Source organism: Pogonomyrmex barbatus, unplaced genomic scaffold, assembly GCF_055798465.1.
Source record: "Pogonomyrmex barbatus isolate J1 unplaced genomic scaffold, ASM5579846v1 scaffold24, whole genome shotgun sequence".
Lineage (NCBI taxonomy): Eukaryota > Metazoa > Arthropoda > Insecta > Hymenoptera > Formicidae > Pogonomyrmex > Pogonomyrmex barbatus.
Window position 1 is genome coordinate 189,228 of NW_028297121.1, and position 24,524 is coordinate 213,751.

At 33.4% G+C, this 24,524-nt stretch overlaps 1 protein-coding gene across 2 annotated transcripts; it reads left to right on the forward strand.

The window, feature by feature from the left end:
• Nucleotides 1-2,943: 2,943 nt before the first annotated feature.
• On the forward strand, nucleotides 2,944-12,597 carry Lst8 (MTOR associated protein, LST8). Of its 2 annotated transcripts, XM_011633314.3 has the most exons (8): nucleotides 2,944-3,078; nucleotides 3,254-3,425; nucleotides 3,639-3,791; nucleotides 3,927-3,988; nucleotides 4,179-4,329; nucleotides 4,571-4,773; nucleotides 11,670-11,812; nucleotides 11,983-12,597. In XM_011633314.3, exons 2-8 carry the CDS (start codon nucleotides 3,300-3,302, stop codon nucleotides 12,105-12,107), a joined length of 963 nt encoding a protein of 320 aa, XP_011631616.1. In that variant the 5' UTR covers nucleotides 2,944-3,078; nucleotides 3,254-3,299; the 3' UTR covers nucleotides 12,108-12,597. The 2 variants fall into 2 exon arrangements, with proteins under 2 accessions (XP_011631616.1, XP_025073205.1); XM_025217420.2 differs by lacking the exon at nucleotides 2,944-3,078 and having other exon boundaries at nucleotides 3,112-3,425.
• Nucleotides 12,598-24,524: the final 11,927 nt, after the last annotated feature.

Consider the following 24,524-nt stretch of genomic DNA (forward strand, 5'->3'; position numbering starts at 1 on the left):
GGCTAATGGTCCTCAGGACGTAGTCAAACGGGTATCACCCTTTAAATACAAGTATATTGCTACGGATATTAGATGATTCTTGAGTAGGTCATTTTTATTTGTCAATAATGCGCGCGTAATATAGGACAGATATTCCCCGATATTTTGCTTCTCTCACCGTTCTGCCAAACCCAACTGGTGGTATAGAAGAGTATATAGTATGCGGAGGTTATATTATATGTCTATGATGCAAACCAACAGATTGGCTGCGTTCAGCAGAGAAAGCAGATTAATGAGCACTCAGTGATTTTTCAATATGATTGGTCCTTGCCTTTAGATCTTCGTTGAATATAAGTGTAGAAACCAATCATAATAAAGAATTATTGAACGCTTACTAATCTGCTTTTTCTGCTGGGGGTCAATCATATAACTTTAGGTGAAATTTTTCACTTTTATTTCTCACTTTTTATTTTTCATTTTTCACACCTTGACATTTCACGTGAAACTTTTCACGTACAGCGAAATGTATGTATGTAGCTTATGTATGTAGCTTGGATGCGTGGAAAGTGAAATCATGAAACATAGTTTCATAGGTTTTGAAAGCTAATGAAAATTATTTTATTGGTATAGTTGAAAGATATCTATTAGATTCGGAAAAAATTAACCGAGACCGACTGGATTTGAACTCGGGATCCCTCGTCTATCAATCCGACACTTAGTCTGCACGACCACGACTCCTCTCTGTTAGCTGTTTATATTCCGAATCTCTTTCATGACCGCTTACGGTCGTCTAATTCTTACAGCTCGGCCATTCTGGTATTACATTCGTCCCGAATGTACCGAGTCTTCCTCTATCGGACTTTTATCCGAAACTTGGAGCTTCTGCTCCCGACTTCGATCACTTCTTGAACGACCGACACGACTTTGGAGTATTACTCCGCGACTTTTTCCGTTCACTTTTGAACGACCGACACGACATTGGAGTACTACTCCCCGACTTTTTCCGTTCACTTTTGAACGATCGACCTGTCAGGTAACATAGAGGCTGTATCTTCTCTGAAGTAACATAGGCTGAATCCCACTTCTGAGATTGAAAGATATCTATTAGATTCAGAAAAAATTAACGGAGACCGAGACTGGATTTGAACTCGGGATCCCTCGTCTACCAATCCGACACTTAGTTTGCACGACCACGACGGCTCCTCTCCTGTTAGCTGTTTATATTCCGAATCTCTTTCATGACCGCTTACGGTCGTCTAATTCTTACACAGTATTACGTACACTTAATCCTAACGCAACCCTAATCTTCTCTAATTCCAAAGCATATTTATTAATTCCCTACATTTCTGCCTTTCCGCCACAAAGGTACATGGCGAAAAAGTTCACGTGAAAAATTTCACATTTTCACGTTTGAGAGAGTTACATGATCCCGCAAAATCGTACATGATCGTAAGTTCACGTGAAACTTTTCACTTTTTACATTTCCGCTTTAGGGGAAAAGTTACATGATTGACCCCCTGAACGCAGCCATTACTACTTGAACAGCTACTAATTCATAGAAACTAAAATTATTTTGTTTAGAGGATTTCGTTGGTATCAACATTATCCCCTCCATTTTTCGGGAAATTGTCGTCTAACCCTCTAGTTGGCGGATCAGAGTCATGGCCAGTCTCTTATTATAGGGTGCATTCGTTTACATAGTGTTTTATGCATCCACTGCTTTCTCATTTGCTTGTCACGTGATCGAAATTTGCTAAACGGATAACTGCGTGAATAACAGCACGGATCGTATCTTCCAATAGAAATTGAGCTGATTGTTTGAATGATAAATAAAGAGACAATTTTATACATAAATTTATATTCAAATAATTAAAATGTAATAAAACTTTTTTATTGTATAAAAGATAATATTTTACTGATTGAAAGATATTTATTAGATTCGGAAAAATAAACGGAGACCGACTGGATTTGAACTCGGGATCCCTCATTTACTAATGTGACACTTAGTCTGCACGATCACGACGGCTCCTCTTTCTTAGCTTTATTAACTTTATATTCTGAATCTCTTTCATGACCGCTTACGGTCGTCTAATTCTTACATGATATTAAGTTTAATTGATATAAATAATGGATATTATAAAAAATATTTAATCTATGAATTTTACTTAAAAGTTAGATATTAATTTTTTGTGAATTATATTTTATTATTCTTATTTTTTCTTATTTTATTCTTATTTTTTATATTTATTTTTTCTTATTTTTTTTATTTTATCTTATTTTTATTTTAATTATATCTTATTATTCTTATTTTACTTGGATCAATTATTTGTTTCTGATTTTTTTCGCTTCTTGTTCTAATAAAATTCATTTTAGTGTTCGTTTACGCAGTACTGCAAGCAGAGTATCCAAAGCAGGACTTCCGAGATAGCTGCACAGATGAGATACATCCCTGCGTAAACGAACGACGAACTGCGCTGCAGTCACTTTCGCAGACGGAGTAAACGAATATATCTGCGGTAGTGACCGCATAAACGAATGCACCCATAGGGTGAATAAGAAGTCAAAAGAGTCAGAAATAAATAATTGATCCAAGTAAAATAAGATATAATTAAGAATAATAAAATATAATTAAGAATAATAAAAATATAACTATATTAATATATAAATATAATTTTAAAATTCATAGATTAAATATTTTTATAATCCGTTATTTATATCAATATTTTTTATAATCCATTATTTATATCAATTAAATTTAATATCAATAAAATATTATCTTTTATACAATAAAAATGTTTTATTACATTTTAATTTCGAATATAAATTTATGTATAAAACTGTCTCTTTACTTATCATTCAAACAATCGGCTCAATTTCTATTGGAAGATACGATCCGTGCAGTTATTCACGCAGTCATCCGTTCGGCAAATTTCGATCACGTGATAAGCAGATGAGAAAGCAATGGATGCACAAAACCTGCGTAAACGAATGCATCCATAGTGTCTCTAGATCGTAGGACATGATAGCGCCACTGTCCAAATTAATGTTGGCGTCACGAGTGAAATGAGCTACTAGCAGTCCATATTTATATAGTCAAAGGTATGAACTTTTGTATTGATCGATAAAGTAAATATAAATAAATAAATGAGAGATCTATTCTTTTTGCTGATTTTACACTAATTTCTCCAACGAATAAAAGAGAATAGTTAAATTGTGTAAAAAGTTTTGCTACAAGAAACTTAATATAATTCCATTGTAATTGTGATCTTTGCAGGATATTGTAATTTTGTCAATTAAGAAATAAGGTAAATAAATTGGAAATGACTGTTGATTGCGCAGTTAGTAATGAACAAGTGATTTTTGTAACGGGAGGTTATGATCATACTATCAAGATATGGCAACCGCATACAGGAGTTTGTCAACGTACATGCCAACACACCGATTCAGTATCCTTTAGTATTTATGAAAGAAATTTTTTTATGTACATAACATACTTTTTGTTTAGATTAAATTATGTTTCATAAATATATTGTAAAAAAAGTTTATAGTATGTATAGAATAGCAGTTTTATATTATTCAAAAGCATTTTTAACCTAAAATTTTATTGGTAAAAAATTTTACAGTAGCTTTTTTTTTAATTTCCTTAACAAATTTTACAGCAAGTTAATGCATTAGATATTACACCAGATAAATATGTTGTAGCTGCTGCTGGATATCAGCACATACGAATGTATGATTTAGCTTCAAATAATCCTAATCCAGTAATTAATTATGAAGGAGTATCAAAAAACATTACTAGTTTAGGCTTTCAGGTTTTGTATCAATATTATATATTAATATATACAATATATTTTTGCTTTTACTTATATTAATTTGATAGTTTAAATTATATATTTTAAATTATTATATTTTATAATAATATTTATATGAATATTTCTTACAAATAGGAAGAAGGAAAATGGATGTATACAGGAGGAGAAGATTGTTCTGCAAGAGTATGGGATTTAAGGTAAATTATTTACAGAAGATAAGAATTTATATACATGCATGTACATATATATGTATGCATATATATACATGTGCTCGTATATCTCATACACACATATATATATATATATATATATATATACACACATATACACACATATACATATATATGTACACACATACACAAAACTCAATATTAAATTTAATGACAGATCTAGCAGCTTCCAATGCCAAAGAATATTTCAAGTATCTGCGCCTGTAAATTGTGTATGTCTACATCCTAATCAAGCAGAACTAATTGTTGGTGATCAAAGTGGAGTCATACACTTATGGGATCTTCGTTCTGATCACAATGAACAGCTAGTATGAGTTTCTGTGTTTTATATTTGAAAATTTTATATTTTTAAAATCGAAAACTACAAAAAATTTTCAAAAAATAAAATTTTAAGATTTCTTTTTAATATTTTTATCTAATATACTTTATATAATATATTGAAATATTTATAATTTATATAAGAAATTTATTAGGAATACATGAGAGAGATGCTTGCAAATCAAACATAATAGAGTAATTTTTAGATTTTACTAAATGCTTTTTTCATAGATTCCCGAAGCTGAATCTTCAATTCAGAATATTGCGATAGATCAGGATGGAACTTATATGGCAGCAGTGAATAATAAGGGACATTGCTACATTTGGACTCTTTCAGGAGGTATCGGAGAGGAGCCCACAAAACTTAATCCTCGTCACAAACTTTTAGCTCATAAACGTTATGCTCTTCGTTGCAAGTTTAGTCCTGATTCTACGTAAGTATTTCCTCATCTTTGCATTTGATACTATTGATATTATTTCTTAGTAAGATACTAGCTATCTCAGAATAATTATTTATTTTTTAAAAGACATTTTTAATATCACTTTTCCTTTTCCGAAACTTAATCTAAAACTTAGTTTTTGTATATTACATATTGCAAATCTCCATTTTTTTTTTTAACAACAACTATGTATTTTCTTTACATCAATTGATTTATCTCATTATTCTGCGCATAAAAATATTAAGATATAGCCTAAAAATGAATAGTTTACGAGATATTTTATACTTTATGTTAAATTGCATACCAAATTCAAGCCTCATAATTCAGAAAGTATTTGCTAAAAAAATACTTTATTATAATGTTTTGAAAAGCTCTCGAGATCAGCTACAAAAATATGCAATAAAAAATAGGAAGTCCCATTTAAAAAATTCAAGGGAACCTTGTCCTGACGCCTTGGCGACGTCATCCAAGATTAAACTGAAAGATATTTATTAAATTCGGAAAAATAAATGGAGATCGACTGGATTTGAACTCGAGATCTCTCGCTTACTACCAAGACACTAGTCTGCACGACCGCGACGGCTCCTCTCTGTTAGCTGTTTATATTCTGAATCTCTTTCATAACCGCTTACGGTTGTCTATTTCTTACAAAACTAATATTGCCAGTAAATAGATCTTTTGAAACCCTCTAACTTTTATCTGACACTTTTTTAAAATGCTTAGTTATTTTCGAAATCTTTCGTCGTCCCGATATTTTTTATACATCTTGTATAAGTGAACCATTTCTTTTTATAATTCAAAATTAAATTCTATAAAAATTTGAAAACGAAAAATCAGATTTTGATCAGGGATATATTTTTAACATATATGCATTTATTTATTAGATAGAATTGTGATAGAATTATTATTACAGTGTTAATACGCTCGATTCCTAGCTAAGCTGATATTTTTCGCAATATATATTTCTTGTAGGGAGAGTAACAGAAGGGATTTTAATTGATCAACATATTTGATTATTGAATTGCTGTAGAACCGCTTTGTCTATTAAAAATAATGGCACGTGATTGGTAATAAAAAATTGTTTGAATTTATTTTATATATAGAAATTTCGCAATCAAGATTCTACTTACCGAAGAATTGGCTATGATTCTCTTCTTTATTAATACATATTCGGCTTATATCAATATATCAAATATTTATTTTTCTTGATTTTCTTGATATTAAAGATTTGATATTAAACAAAAGAAGCATGCTTTTAAATATGAAATTATATACTAATTTTAAAATTTTCGCTTTGATGTAAAGAAAAGAAGAATTTATGTAAAACAATTTTTTTAAAACAATATTTATATTTTCTTTACATCAATTGATATAAATATGTATGTGATTCAAAGCTTTACAGACTAATATCTCAAGAATTATTGGATAAAAATCATGGTATATGATTTATACAGCGAGTTTCTTGTTACAAAGATGTTTTAAAAATATGTTATAATTTAGAGATATACTATTGTAAATGTACAGAAAAAGGCTTTTTCTGAAATTTGTTAAAAATAACTATAAGTTTTAAAAAAATACTAATTGGCACATTGATTGAATAAATTTTTAAGATATTTTAAGAATTTTTATATGTAGAAATACAAATGTGTGATGTTACATAGCATCATAGATCCCTAGGTTCAAAAAATATGGTGGTATAGAAATTTTTATATTTTGAAACAATACATAAAAATATTTCGTTAAATTTACTAAATTTTCTTTAATTTAAACAAAATTTATTGTTTGGACTAATCCAACTGATTCATTATGTAAGTTGACAAACATTGACTTTTTAAATAAATGAATATGAAAGAAAATATTTTATTGACTTAAATAATTTCATTATTTTATTTAATATATTATAATTATTTAATATATTTATTTTATTTAATATATGATTATGATTCCAATACTGTATGTATATTAATAAAAGTTCCAGACACCAAGTTATCTAAAAGATCAAGAAATGTCTAAATTTCTGAAAAAATATTTTTCATCATCTCGATCATTGATTGTATCATCATTGTACTATCAAATTTATCATTGTATTAGCAAAATAATATTTAATTTACTTTCATCTTGAAAAGATGAGTGCAGTCTTCATTTTCAGAACTTATCTTGAAAAAATCATTTTAAAAAGACTTGAAATCTCATAATATGCATTTTTTTATTTTATCTTATGGTTTTTATTTACAAGAAATAGAATTTCACCGCATTCATTTAGATTACTACATGTCTTCTTACATTGAATAATATTAAGTATAGTTCAAGAACATATCATTTTATCGAGATAAATTGTTTCAAACAATGGTATTTATTCAATCAAATAATATAATTTGTTGCAACAAAACAATTTGTTCGTTCAAGTAAATATTTCAACATTATTGTTGTTTTAATCAAGCAAGTAGAAATAGTAAATGTAAAGAAATCTTTCTCTCTGTGTAGTTTCAGCATACAGATTAAAAAAAATTTTTTTTCACAAAATGGTTTGAAAAAAAAACTTTCATCAAAATTTCATTACATTTTGACATCTTTAAATATTAGAAACTAAGAATTTGTTGTGCTGGTCGTTTCGGAGAAAGATCGGCCAGGGAGTCGACTAAGGATTTTCGACATCAAATACGACACTCTTTGTTTTTTTTTTTCAATAAACTTTATTAAACAGTATAATTTTGCACTAATTAATTAAGACCGCGACGTGATTGCAAGACAAAATTTTAACGAATCCCCTCCTAGCATCGGTCTCCCGTTTTTATCTTGTTTCGGGCGGTCCTTGCAGCGTAATCATAATGTCAACGTTCGCAGTATTTTTCTGGATCGTGCGGCAGCTTTCCGCGTAACCCGATTGGCAATTAATTTAAGCGGAGCAATTACAAAATAAATACACGATTACAATTTAGCAATCGCTATTGGTTAACAAAAGTAATAATAGTCGGATAAAGTATCGCACGCTTGCCGCAATCCGCTTCGTCAGCGGTGGACGCGATTGTGTTCTTGGCGCTCGCGACAAATTAAAAAAAATATCCATATATATAATTGAAATTACTCATTTTATGAAATTTGAAATTTGAAACTAATCGGGGCCCGTTTGACCACATTGCAATTGATCACCAACGTTTGAACAAAGGAAAACCTCTAGGCACTGAGTGGCTGTGGTCAATTGCAACATGGTCAAACGGAACGCTCCCAACTAATCTTTTTTATAGATTATTCTAGTTATAGATGCCTAGTTGAAAAAAAGCGATTTTAAAACGTGTTTAAAATTTTCCAAGTAAGAAGAGAGTGTGTACGTCACGTAGCCCGAATCAGTCGTGAAAATTCGTAACTCTTATTTTTGCGAAAAAGATCACTTCAGCCAGGAATCGAATTTGAATCCTCTGCTTACTGGGCAGGTATCTTATCATTTCGACTATTGAGGCATGTGATGATACTTATCGCAATAAACATTTCGAGCAACACGTTAAACAATACAATGTCATATATACACATATACGTTACAATATGCGTACATGTATATATATTCTCAAATCCTCACGATTGGAGAGAAGATCTTATTCTCTCGATGGATGCAGGTCGAATGATATGCTCCAACGCCGCTAACAAATACAATACACGAAATTTTTATAAGAACATTATGACTACCAAAAGTTCCTTTATTTTATAAATATATGTTGATGTGAGAAAATCTTTCGATAATTACTGTATCATTATTACTACACAATAAACGTAAACAATATTACTATACTTCATAAACAGTGTTCTATACTTCATAAACAGAAATAGTAATACATTAATGTATGTTGATCGAGGCAAGGACGAAATTTATATAATAACAGTAAACTTTTCGCAGTTCTGCTTCATCGTATGAACGGAAAGTATCTATCTCAGTTAGAATGAGTATTGATGCTAAAATACAATATTCATATAATAATATTGAATAACTCTTGTTATATTAAAATGCCGCGAGGAAAAATTTTGACTTCGGAAGAGAAAATAAAAATAGATGCATATCACGATGCAGAATTATCTATTTGAGAAATAGCAAATAAAATTAATAAATCTAGTACTTGTGTATATTATTTAAAATTACGCGAAAAATATGGCAAAAACCATTATACAAGTGGCAATATGAAATTAACGAGACGTGACCATTCTCGTATTTTTAAAGAAATAGTGAAATAATAATAGAACTGCTGCTCAAGTAAAGAAAGATCTACAGCTCTGGTAACTACACGACGTGTACAGCAAATATTATGTAAAAACATACGATTAAAATGGGTCAAAAAAGTGATGAAGCCACTTTTTACACAAGAACACAAAAATGCAAGATTAGAATTTGCGAAAAATTATATGATCTAGGACAAAGAATGGAAAAATTGGAAATGTTGTATTCTTCAATGAAAAAAAAGTTTAATCTAGACGGTCCAGATGGATTTAAATACTATTGACATGATTTACGAAAAGATAAAGCCATAAACATGAGTAGAAATTTTGGTGATGGAGTTTTAATGATTTGGGTTGCATTTAGCTATAATTCTACAATGCCAATTTGTAAAATTTCAACGAGAATGAATGCAAACAAGTACATTGATCTTTTAGAAGATATTCTAATTTGGTTTCTTAAAGAAAATCATGGAGATAACGTTATTTTTCAACAAGATACCGCTGCGGTACATGATACTAAAAAGATTCAAGAGACAAAAAAATTTGCTACTTATAAAGTGGTCTTCACGTTCTCCTGATCTAAACCCAATAGAGAACTTGTGGAGAATCTTATCAGTTTATGGCAAGCAATACAATAATAATATAATATAAAGAACTAGAGAATGCAAAAAGATATGAATGGAATAAAATCGACAAAATCATGTTGCAGAAACAAGTTAATAGTATGAAAAACAGAATATTTGAAGTAATTAAAAACAAAGACGGTAGTATCAGCTACTAATATAAAAATTTAGTTGTTTGAGACAAATTTAAAAGACTTCTTATACAAATTTCGCTACACTTTTGTGCGTTAAATTATAATATTTTATTTATGACAAAAATAAACGACTTTTTTTCAGTTTTGTATATTAATTTTCTTTTTTTTATTATTTCTTAATTATTTCCTAGTATTCCTTCCTTTATATTATTAAAATTTTTTATAGTTTTAAAAATAATTGCGTTCTTATAGAATTTTCGTGTATTGTATATTACAATTTTTCCTGGAGCACAACAGGAGAGATTGCATGAAGCATGGTTCGAATTCCCGAATATCGATTATTTATCAGTCGAATTTAGACTACGTTCCGATATTTACTGCCAGTACTAAAAATATATAGTTCATGTCACGTATATTAGACTTTTAGTACTGGCAGTGAATATGGAACGCAGTTTTACTAACTATCATAGTGATTTATTGCTGATGAAACGAACACAACAGTCATAGTCGAGGGAACTTTTATAACATAACTACGTGAAACTGGATAGAATTTAAGTTAGGCTAGAGATCGTTTTACGAATTGGCCATATGCGTATGCTTCAACTATAGATCATATAATTTGAAAACTACTTTGAATTTTATTAAAATCTTTCGAGAATATACTTCTAAAATATTAATCTTTCGAAAAATGTAAAAAAATCGGTTTTTGAAAATGGAGTGAGCGCACAGTGCGATAGCATACAGCTGCTGCTTAGGAATTTTCCAATGGACCACCAATCAAAAAATTTTATATTTAATTGGTCAATCAGCGTTGTATGCTATCGGACCCCTCTCTTGAAAATGTTATTATGACATATTCCTTAATTTTGAAATCTTCTGAAGAGACAGCAGGATTAATTAGAAATTTCGAATGATATCTTATGAAAACAATAATAGTCGAAGTCTCCATTAAAAATCAAGCAACTTTTATTAAAAATATTTTTTTTAATCGTACTATTAAAAGTTATAAATTATTATGTGATTAATAAATATCAGATAAGTCTTTTCAGTCTTATAAATCCAGACATTAAATATTTTTTTCTAAAATTATTGTTATTAAATATTAGGTGTACAAAAAAGTTCTGAGCTTTTTAATAAAATTTAAATTGTTATTTCGGTTGTATGAAATCTAAAGCTCAGAAACTTTTTTGTACACCTAATATAATATTTATTAAATGTTCAAAAAAATATTCATTACATTCTAATATTTGTTTAATCTGAATACAAAATTTCATCGTATATTTGATAATATAAATATGCACGATAAATGTACAAGCAATTTATATTTTCTAAATTCAATTATTTTAACTTTTTTCACACAGTAATATTTAAAATTTCGAATTTATCCATTCTCTGTTTGTAAAGATTCACAAAATTTGTTTGCAACATATTTAAAAAGTTCATTTATAATAAAAAAAAATTTGTCGTACACCTTGTACTTTATTTGGTAATTTCTATCACATTAAACTATAAAACTTTGCCTATATGATTAAAAGAGTCCAGTTGTGTGCGTGCGTGCGTGCAATTATTGTTGTAACTCTTTATTTGAGCCATTCTGTACATGTACATACGTATCTCTTCCCAGTTCTATTATTCGTGTTCGTGTGATAATCTCTCTCATATACCTATGGTGTGCATGATAATTATACACAGGTGGGACCTATAGTTTAACGCCAGTTCCGAATGGCAAATTTTTGATAGAGAGATGTTCATAGCAAAATTACTCTCGGTGGTTTACCATTGCCTTCCAAAAGGACATGAGCGTAAATATTTTTGGCTCTGGAAATCAAACCCGAGACCTCATAATAGCTTAGTGTTGTCTACTATGTCACGCTCGCTCAGTATATGTGTGTACATATGTACATGCGCATTATATATTATATGTTGTAAGGTTGTTGGTGACGACCTCAGCTGATCAGACTGCTCGAGTATGGAGAACAACAGATTTTTCCGAAGTTCAAGTGTTTCAGCACGAGGCAAAACGTTGGGTTTGGGATGTGGCATTCAGTGCAGATTCGCAATATATATTTACTGGTAAACATTTTATATTTTTATGTATTTCTCTTAAGATTTTGTATTGTACAACAGAAATATGTATTTGTATAACTGTGATAGATTTTTTTCGACTTATGATGTGTTAAATACTCTTATAAAGTTTTATGGTTTTACTCCGTGTATTTAATTTTATTTTATACTTTATGCAGCTTCTTCAGATGGAATTGCAAGATTATGGAATGCCTCTACAGGAACAATTGAACGAGAATATCAAGGACATCAAAAGGCCATCACAGCTCTTGCTTTTCGCGATGAAATTGTTTCTGCGAATTAGAAATAGGAAGTAAATGTTTGTATTTAATCAATTTAATTTAATAGTTATATTTAATCTTTCTTTTTTATGAGAAATATTTTAAATATAAGATTATGTATTAGATACATACAAAAAAATACATTGTATTGTATAGAGCATAGTGTTTGTGCTTTTTAATACTTATTAAGTATTTTTTTTTATCAAGTTTAATGAATGTTACTTATCTTATATATCTTGAATTTTTCTTTCATAATAGAGTTCATTTATGTTTCTCTTTTTTATATATTTTGATAATAAATAAGTATAGGTACTTGTATATGCATACATTTATATTGCGCGACAATGATTTACGTGGTCCCGCCGAAGCTCTAACTTATCGGCCTGATTTTACTCAGGCAGGATCGATAACATTGATGATAATACTAAACGCGCGTGCGCTTCGTAAAGATGTACATCGGAAGGAATACATGTAGTAATAATGCAGTAATAAAAAATAATAATTAATTCTCTATCTTCATCTTTCAGTTTCATCTTTCTTTCTTTTTTAATTTAGAAATGCATTATATCTCCGTTATGTTACACATCTTTATATTTATCTGTCTTAAATATATAATTCGCAATATATTAGGTGTACAAAAAAGTTCTGAGCTTTAGATTTCATACAACCGAAATAACAATTTAAATTTTATATATTTTATATTCCCGCCTTTTTGCGGTTTTAAAGCGTTGACATTTGGCCTTCTAAAATGCCATACAGTTTGGCATTTGATGCACATAACTTCAAAAATCAGTAGTATTCACGATGGCGATAACAAAAGAGCATATTCGATTTTCCATCCACTTCGCGTTTCATCTGAAGAAAAATGCTGCTGAAGCCACTGCAATGATTTGTGCTGCATATGGAGAGAACGCTGTAAGTCATACTACATGTAAAAGATGGTATCAAAAATTTCGCCAAGGAGATTTCAGTCTTGAAGATGAATCGCGTGCTGGACGCCCTCAAAAGATTGAAATGGACGAATTGCAAGCACTGCTGGATACAAACTCTGTGCAAACTGAAAAGGAGCTTGCAGAACAGCTTGGCGTTACGCAGCAAACTATTTCCGTACGTTTACATACGATGGGAAAGGTTCAGAAAGAAGGCAGATGGGTTCCGCATGAATTGTCCGAAGACAACAAAAATCGTCGGCGTGACACTACACTCACTTTGCTTTCAAAGTTCCGGAAAAAAGATTTTCTGCACAAAATCATTACAGGCGATGAAAAGTGGATTCTTTATGATAACCTAAACATAGAAAATCATGGGTTGATCCTGGTCAATCTTCGACATCGAGCCCAACATCGATGCCCAAAGCCCAATATCCACGCCAAGAAAGTTTTGCTCTATATCTGGTGGGATTGGAAAGGTGTTGTATTACGAGTTGTTACAACCGGGTGAAACAATCACGGCAGACCGCTACCAACAATAATTGACCAATTTGAGCGATGCATTAGAAGAAAAGAGGCCATTTACTGGCCAAGGACGTCGTAAAGTGATCTTGCTTCATAACAATGCTCGACCACATGTTGCGAAAGCGATTTAGGACCATATCTTTGCGTTAGGCTGGGAACTTCTCCCGCACGCGGCGTATAGCCCAGACATGGCGCCTTCCGATTACTACCTATTCCGGTCGCTGCAGCATCATTTGGCTGATACACATTTCGTAAGATTTGAAGAGATACGAAAATGCATTGATGACTTTACCGCTTTACCAGTGAACTTCTATCGTCAAAGAATTCGCAAGCTACCCGAAAGATGGCAAAAGGTCGTTGATGCAAACGGGGAATATTTCGCTGATTAATATTTTTTTGTTTGTTTTTGAATAAAGATTGAATTTTACAAAAAAAAGTTCAGAACTTTTTTGTACACCTAATATATGTTTTGAATTATATATTTATCCAAATAGATATAAATAACAACAGACTGTAATAAATAATTAAATAATATATAAGGAGATGGAAATTTAAGCAATCGAAGGACGATAACAGCAAATAATTGCACAAGAAGAATACTAGATCGATTACTCGGATACACATAATTTTATTTCTGATAAAAGAATATCTTTGAGAAACTTGTTATTAATTTTAATAAATTATCTAATTATCTTAATTTCAATCTCCTTATACATTATTTAACTATTTATTACAGTCTGTTATCGTTTATATCTGTGGGGACTTTATTATTGTTCCGCCAACTGAGAGATCGTGATCAAAGGATAGCGTATCGGCAAACGGCGACGAGTCCGAACCTTAGGTTACAACAAAAGCGGCTACTCTGACCGGCGCGCGTGCACAAGTGCCAAGGGCGACGCGAACATGGCACCACAAGACAGACGAGAACACACGCGACGTGACAAGCGAGGACGCAACGCGAAGTTCAAGAGTGCATGCGGTGCAAGAGAGAACGCGCACTAGAGCGCACGCGACGCAAGAGAGAGAGCGCGCACTAAAGTGCACGCAGCGCAATGTCCGAGAACGCGTGCGGCGCAAGAGAGTGCGCGGCACGCACAAGATGGAGATCTGCGCACGGAATGGCGACGTGTGCTGAACGCGTACAGCGTATGTAGCTGCACGGGAAGCATTCGCGGTGAAGATGACGTGAGATCACTCGAGGGAAACAGCACTCGCGGGACAATTGCAACTTATACGCATGAAGGCCAGCGAACGTTCTCTCTGCAACAAGATGGCCGCTATGCCGCGCTAAGATGATCAGGAAGATAACGGAAGCATTACTCGAATCGCGGCACTAAGACTTGCTTCTGGCGGTGTAGTTAACGTTGCGTAGCGACGGATGGCGCGGGTGGCGCGAGACACGATGGAAGAGACGAAGATGCCATACCTATTTGAATAAATGTATAATTCAAAACGCACATATTAAGAATTATATACAGATAAATATAAAGATGCATACGACCTGTAATATAATAGAGATAGAATTCATGCATTTCTAAATTAAAAAAAAAATTAAACAAATAAAAAATTAGTGATTATTTTTATTATTCTTTATTACTGCATATGTCCCTTCCGAGTGTATCTTTCAGAAGCGCGTGCGTGTTTAGTATTATCGATGTTATCAACTCTTCCTGAGTAAGTCAAGCCGATAAGTTAGAGCTCCGGCGGGACCACGCGAATCATTCGCACAGTGTACAATGAGAAGCATAAATGAGATCCTTTTTCGATGTAACTAGGAGTAAATGAACGCACCATTATGAATTGTCGTTGTCCTATTATCCGAGGACCAGCATCAAAGACCGAACGCATCTCTCAGTTTCTGCATATACATTGCTCGCGCGTAAAAAACACAATTGTTCATACAATTATCATTTACATACAATATAATAATTATATTTTAATTATAATTATTATACTATATGTCTGTATTATTATTCTCATATTAGTATTCCAATAAATATAATAAAAGTAATATTTCAAACATTTACCAAATAATTGACATAAAAACATTTTAGCGACTATTCGTTAATGTTTGAAATATTACTTTTATAGTTTGTGTTTACTGGAATACTAACCCTAGTAGCACAATATATTGGCGCAATATTGAGAAGTAATGTAAATCCAGTATTATGTATTGGGTGTGAATTGATTTTCAACATTGGTCCAATATTGCAAGGTAGATGCCTGCTCTTATTTAGCCAATATGTCAAAGCAACAATATTGAGCCAATAACATTATTAAGCTATAATATTTATCCAATTTTTTAGACATAAATTGTATTTTATGAGGAACCATTATTACATAATATATGTCTTCTATTTATATAAGTGAAAAAAATGAAAAAAAGATGAAAGAAAGTAATGAGACTTGAGGAAATAATGAGAGAATTTTTTATTTTGGATCACCGCATGTTTCTAAAACGGCCATCCATCCTACTTGGGCTCAATGCTGCTTAACTTCTATATTGGGATGAAACCTGCTACTGAAATGATATAAGTGATATAATTACTACTAATACTAAGATGATATAAGTGAATATAGAATTTTGGCATAAAATATGATCTGATTAATGAATGTTACTATATTGTCGTATAAATAATCTCAATTTTAAAATATATATGTAAATGAGGAGCTCGCTAAATGCAGTTTTGTCAATTTTGAGAAAAACAGAAAAAATTGTTTAGTTAAAATCTTTAAAATATTAAGCAACAATATTAAGGCACGATTGCACGGACATGTAAAGAATTTACTCGATATGTATTTGAACGAGATAAAACTCCATGTATTTAAAGTTTTTTTTTCTTTTTAATTTCACAAAAAGTGGGGTTTGCAACTAATACTGGAAATGAGAGAGTTTTGAAATTAAAAGTTTTTAAAAGAGTGGTTTTTGGAAACATCTTTTTTTTATTTACTCTAAGATTATTTTTCTTATTTATTTTGAGAACATAATCAGAAAAATATATTCTTCCAGGATCACAAAAACATTATTTCTTCCAAAATAACTATATAATATAATGATTATTTTAATAACAATTATTGTTGGATACGCTAGCAAAATATAGTTAAACAATAATCAAAAACAAAATAAAATTCATATTTCAGTTCAAAGCCTCAAAAAATATGAAAATCGAAATAAGAATACTTTATATTCTAGAATTGCCTCAATTGAAATTCATGAATGGCTTCTTCTCTGTTATAAAATTATATGACAAAAATATTAATTTCTTTTTGAGCATTGAAAACATCTTCAGTGTCGACAAATACGTCATTCTCCTTCTGCAAGTTATTACTAAATAATAATTAAACAAAATGTACAGAAATAAATTATATAATCTTATCCAAGAGTAATTCAGAAATTGTTGACAATCAAATAACATAAGCCGGCGAAGCACGCGCAAATTGAACATATCAAAAATCATGTGAACGATAATGGCATACCACTGGCTAAAAGTCATACTGATAAGTGAAAAAAATAATGAATTTTAAAAGTGAAACAAAAAAATTCGTTAGAAATGAGAGTTTTGCATTGAAACATTTTTGCATTGAAGTTTGTTTGAAATAGCGCATTTTGCAACTTACATTTGGAAAATTGAGTTTTGCAAATAATATTCAGTTTTAGGTTCACTTAACTAAGAATTGGAAGGCTTTTGCACCGGCATTGTTAAACACGAAAGGAACCTAAGAACGGCCACACCGGCCTTTTTCGTGACACTGTAGAAATCACTGTACACTATCGCCATCAACGTCTATAATTGAGCCGTGGAACTACAAGTCACATCTATTTTGCGACACTGCCGATAAAATCATGTCTCGTGAAATAGGTGTGATGCGAGTCCGTGCTACATCGACAAATTGTAGATGAGAATGTATATATATATATATATATGTATATATATATATATATATATATATATATATATATATATACACATATACATATATTACAATATACATATATACATGTATTCTTTCGAATCTCCACGACCGGTACTCCAGAGAGATGATAGATTTAGGCTTGGCGAACCCGACTTTCCCTAAAAATATGTTTGTAGCCCATTCGGAGTACAACATTTTGGTGGCAGCAGTGGGATTGTCAAAAATCATTCCCAATTCCCATTTCCCAAGAGCAACAGCTTGAGAGGACCATTACTGACCAAGTCAGCAGAATCAAAGGATAAGCCTTGCCATACCAAATTACGGGCAAAAAAGGAAGGAAAAAATTTTCAAGTAATAAGACCTGCAGTAACAAGCTAAAGACTGCAGGCAAAAGAAACAATTTTTACCTTTCATTTTTAAATCAAGATTACAAGACCTGTGGGAAACAGGCGGACGGGAGAAGGCCCCGTCAAAAAATAATAAGCCAACAATTCTACTGAAGGAAAAAGTAAGTGAATGTAACAACAGCTGATCGTGAGCGCCGACTTGAGACAACGAGTGTCCAGTGGCAGCAGAGCAACGACCGGAGAGTCTACAAGCACCGAGTGCCAACCAGCGTCATCCTGTGTACAGCGACACTAGGTAGCAAGGACACTTCACTGACACGCACTACTATCAGAGCAGCCAGCCGACGCATCTACACAAGTAGCAACGATCATGCGAACATATCCGATATGTCTACTAACGCAAGTCTTAAAAGCCATATTTTGTAAAAGCGAATGTCCACAGCGAAGGACATTATAGCGCATGCGACCTGGCCTAAGCCGCGGCCAACACAAGCACGTAAAGCTCCCGAACACTATTTCCACGAGAAATGCATTAATAGAAATATGCAACAGCGTGTGTTACGTATTAAATTACGAAAGCGATGACGTTCACGTCATAACCACACGCGAATTTCCGTTCGACGAAAAAGATTATAGCGTGCTCGCGTTAGATCACTCCGACCAAACTAAAGCGACAGATTCACACACACAATACCGACTAACAAGTTTACAAGACGGAAGATATTTTATTCCTTTGACATAAATCAAATGTTGATAAATGAAATGGCCCACTCACCCACTGAATAATAGAAACGAAATTGATAACGACATCCTGCGACTGCGGCATTCAATAGATCGAAACGGTCCATAAGAGAATCGAACAAACCGCTGCGTCATAATCGACTGCCAGCTAATAGTATACTTCGTGAATGCACGAAATACGCGAGCTTCGAGTACAAGTAAATGGACTAAGCCGGCAGACATAAATACCTATGGATGAACGAGAGTATTGCAAGATTTTTTGCCTCACCCGTTAGATCTAACTTACGTTCGGGTAAGGCCCGTTTGACTACGTTATAATTGATCACCAGCCACTCATAACGTTTAAACAGAGGAAAACCTCTAAGCACCGGCCGCTGTGAGTGGCTGTGGTCAATCGCAACATGGTTAAACAGGACGCTTCCTTCGTATCAAGATATACAAAATCAATCGGGAAACGCGTTAGCATTTCAATACTGAAAGACGCACGTAACATGATCCCAGAGATCGACGGCACGTCACAAGAACGCGTGTACGAATTTCTAAATACAGCACGTACGCTATAAAAAACGTACACCCCGCGAACGAACAATCCTTATTGGAGGCTATCCTTTACACGCAAAGCCAAATTCAAGGGCAAGGCTATGATGGACTTCCGCGAAGCATACTAAATTTCGAGCAATTAAAGCGAAAATTAGAAAAAGAATATTTAAGCAAACGGAGTACCGCACATTTGCGACTCGCTTTAATTTAATTTGCTTAAGCAAAAATGAATGAGAGCACACGAATTCGGCAGACGAATAGATAACGTAGCCGTGGAACTATACGAGTCTATAGAAGAAGGCAAGAGTCATATGGTCGAACAGTAACGCACGATTTTAGAAAACATAAAAGAGCAGGCGTTACACAATTATCAAAATGGGCTATACGAGGACATTAAATTAATCGTGCGATCGCAACGATATAAAACATTGCAGCAATCGCAGGAGCTAGTGCAGAGGAGAAAATGCGAGGGTCCAGCACGCGAATGCTCGCATACAAAAGCCGAAATATGTACAATTCTAATCTGGCACAAACCCGCGTTGTGACAAATGCGGAAAAATCTGTCACTACGGGATTGCAGGACCGCTTCGCAAATAAATATATAAACATATATAAATAATATATATAAATAAATATATAAATATATATAAATAATTCACTTTGCCTAAGCCAGAAAGGCAACCTTGTGTAAACGCGATAGAAAAATAATGTAGTTATTGCAAAAAATTAGGACATTTGCGCCAGGAATGTTGGACATTAAAACCGGAAAAGGGTGATAGAAATTCACCAAAAAAATTTTTTTCTAATTCGCGAAAAGAAAATTCCGCGAAAAATTTTAAAAATAAAAAAGGCGAAATCGGCGAAAGTAAATCGTCCCGTGTCAGAGTATCGCGTGGCACATATCAAGGGGACAAAAGGTCCTAGCCTTAAAGAACATAATAAAAGATTAGAATTAGTCCTTCGAAGATTAAGAAAAAACAATTTAAAGCTCCAACCAGACAAGTGCGAATTCTTACGGAAAAAAGTAATCTATTGAGAACATATAATTACAGAAAATGGAATTTCGCCGGATCCATCAAAATTACACGCCGTAAAAAACTTCCCTACGCCCAAAAAGGTAAAAGACGTGCAAGCATTCATTGGACTAGCCGGATACTACAGAAAATTTATTGAAGATTTCTCGCGAATCGCAAAGCCATTGACAAAACCTACAAAGACAGGAGAGAAATTTGAGTGGTCTACAGCACAGCAAAACGCATTCGACACACTAAATGACAAATTAACGACGGCATCTGTATTAAAATACAGATTTACCCCCGATTTTACAAAAGAATTTCTCCTAACTACAAATGCATGTTTGTAGTTATGCAAGACTATGCAATAGGAACCGCAAGGCTATCGCAATATGTTATCGCAAGGCAAGATAGATCAAGATCAACCCGTCGCATATGCCAGCCGCGTATTATCACAGGTGGAATAAAATTATAACAACTAGAGAAAAAAAATTATTAGCGATCATATAGGCAGCCAAACATTTTAAACCATATCTACATGGAATTAAATTTAAAATTATTACAGACCATAAGCCACTAATATGGTTATTTAACGTTACGGACCCCGACTCGAGATTAATCCGTTGGCGATTAAAACTTGAGAAGTGCGATTACGAGATAATCAAGTCAGGAAAAGCGAATGCAAATATCGGCGCTCTAAGACGAAATACCGCAACAAAAATAGAAAATAATGCCGAGCCAGAAAAACAATATGAAGAAGAAGAAACAAAAATTATATGATTATATACCATGACGCACCTGTAGGAGGACATCAGGGCGTTGAACGAATAATAAATAGAATTCGACTACACTACAACTGGCCAGGATTAAAACGAGATGTTGAACAATACATCTCAAAATGTGAATATTGCCAGAAAAATAAATTGTTACGACGCGTTAAAGCATTTTTAATACTAACAGATACACCGACAAAACCGTTTGAGAAATGCGCGTTAGACATTGTAGGACCTTTGCCTAACGACAACAAGAAACAAGTATATATTAACATTCCAAGATAGTTTAACAAAATTTAGCAAAGGAATACTAGTACAAAACCAAGAGGCGGCAACAATTGCTAAGGAATTTGTGAAAAAAATCGTATTAGAAGATGGAAGATTCCAGATAAAATCCTGACCGATCAAGGAACAAATTTCACCAGCGAATTATTTAAAAATACGTGTAAATTATTAAAAATACAAAAATTACAAACGACGGCCTACCATTTGGAAACAAACGGAGCCCTTGAAAGATCACATCGGACGCTGACAGAATACTTGCGATATTATATTAACAAAGACCAGACAGATTGGGACGAGTGGATACCGTATGCGATGTTTGCGTATAACACGACCCCGCATACCGTCACCGGACTAACACTGTTTGAGTTAGTCTATGGACACCAAGCACTGTTACCGACGGTCCTAACCAGGCTCACCCAAATCTTCGTACACATATGACAATTATGCGCAAGAGCTCCGCGAAAGAATACGAGCGAATCAAATAGCCAAAGAAAGCGTCAAGGAAGAAAAACAAAAGACGAAAGAACGATACGATAAAAAAACGAAGACAAATCTATTTAACATAGGAGACAAAGTACTATTATATGACGAGACAGTACGCAGAAGACGAACGAAGAAACTCGACGCATTATGGATCGGATTCTACGTAATTCTAGAAAAAGTGGTGACGTAAACTATAAAATAAAAACAGGCCTCCGCACAATAAACATACATGCGAACCGACTAAAAGCGTTCGTAGAAAACTAAAGAGAAAAATAAAAAACATAAAAAAGAAAATGTTGGGACTTATCAATACGAAGAGCAATCATAAAATTCCAAGGTACGATCCACAATAAAAGTCACACTAATAGTAAAAGTAATAAGATAGCAACTAAAACTAAGTACACACACACACACACACACACACACACACACACACACGCGCGCGCGCGCGCGCGCGCACGCATGCACGCACGCACGCACGCACGCACACGCACACGCATACACACGCACACAAACACATACAAACACACACACACGTCGCAATTAATACGAAATGTCAATCCACTTAGGAATTATTCATTGTCCTCCCATCCAGGCGAAGGAAGACAACTACCTGTAGCTGCGGAGTCTTCCGCATCGGACTCATCTGAAGAGTCGGCCGACCACGGCAAAGTGTCGAAATTCGGCATTCCCCGAGTTCCCACACTCGAACTCTCTTCGGATTACTTTTCGGATTGCGACCTCCCTCATCTTCGAGGGTAAGACCTTCCACATGAGCGGACAGAGAAGTGAGAATAAGGTCGCGAACGAAGTTGATTGCAGCTTCATTGCAGCAAAAGAAACGGGAAGAAGAGAGTCCAAAGGATCCGTGTCGAAACGACCTCCACGATATATATCAAAATATTCGCGCCAGCGCGCCTCCTCTGCCGTATTTATAAATTCGCCCGTATATGACCGATCACTAAGTGTCGCAGACAGAACAGATACAATGTTCAAACGCTCAACGTTCGGATCTAACATTAAAAATGTTACTCGTGCCGGGCAAATCCATAGTGTCCCTGCGTAAATCGCGCACTACTGAATAATCCTCCATCACAATACTCGGATCGCGCGGAGACATCCTTACAGTCAGAAAGACAACGCGAGATTAATATAATATAAAATAAAAGACAAGCAGAAAGCGGTTATCATAAAAGATGACATTGCGAAATTAGAGGAAGAAAAGAAGGGAGAGGAAGGATAGGCACTGTGAGAAAAAGCAAATGCAAAAGATTCACAGGGAACACCCTTTAGTTGAGAAAGCGAAATAGGAATAAAGTAACATTATAGAGAAACCAGAGAATCCAATAAAAAAGAAATGTCTACCTTCGATATCAAAAAACTCTTCTTATAGAATAAAAAATTTTATTTAAAATTTTTACGAAATAAATCATGTGTGCAACTTGATTAAAAAATATTTAGCAGAATCTATAAATAAAAATAGAAAAGAAAGACTCACCAGAAAAGCTCAGAGGAAATGCCCATAGAAATACCCAAAAAACTAATCACTACAAATGATCACTAAAACTTAACACTACACTAAAGCTTAAATTAAAAATAACAGTTATTTAAATTGCTTCGAATTATGTCTCAGGAGAGCGTCCCCTCACTTCCTCAGAATTGCCCGCAGGGTCATCTTCCATATCATCTTCAGCATTATCTGAATCTCTTTGAGGCATACTACACAACAACTCAAAAAGTTCAATCATTCACGGTAGCTTCACGGATACATGCATTTACAAATACTAATAGAGCTAAGTAGAAATAGCGAATTATACGTATTATAAATCGCGCCGTTAAAAGAGGCTGATAATGCTGAAGATGATATGGAAGATGACCCAGCGGGCAATTCTGAGGAAGTGAGGGGACGCTCTCCTGAGACATAATTCGAAGCAATTTAAATAACTGTTATTTTTAATTTAAGCTTTAGAGGCGAAAGTACAATTTTAAGTAAACGATTGTAACAAGAATTGTATCGGGAAAAATTTTTTATAAACATAGCGAAAACCTCGTACCACCGTACGTTTTTTTTGCTAAGGGGGAAGGGGTGTTGTAGCCATAGACTTATAACTAGATATTCCGCATGGCAACAAGCAACTTACGAAAAGGATCTTTCGAAAAATTATGAAAGTGCAAGATGGCAAAAGCTGCGATCAGTCTTTCAAAAAACCGCAGGAACGCGTCGTATAAAACGATTGCGAAAAAGTCGATCAGCAAATTCCTTAATTCCGTAATTTACTGATCGACCGATGCGCAATATTGATTTACCAATACTGCGCAATCGATTGATGAATCCGATTAGAATGCTGATCAGGCATCATTATTACTAATCGGTTACCCGAGGACGGAAACGCGGAAAATTATAAGTCATTCGGAATCACGTATACGATATTAACAAGGTCCATTCGCTGAGTTTCACGCGAGCCGCGATAACAGAATCTCGAGTATCATACCCGGTCGTCGGCTGCCTGAGTAATGCGAGCCGAGCTGTCTGATGACATCTAAAAACCATGTGAAAATATTATATGTCGACAATCAAGTGTAATGTTAAACAATTGTGCAGTTATTAAAATAAATTCATTAGTTTAACGAAAAAGGAGTGAAAATGATTTGACGCCAATCCTATACCCAACAATCCGGGGTTCCAATCCTTTAGACTTGGCGAACCCGACTTTCCCTAAAAGTACGTTTGTAGTCCATTCAACACTACTACACGCGGATACAACACTATTAACATGCGAACATGCGGAATTTTCGCTATTATGATAAAAAAAGCTTTCAATTTCGAGTTTCTATAAATGAATCGGGGAAAAGGTTCATTTGCTAATAGAACAACAATATAATATTTTT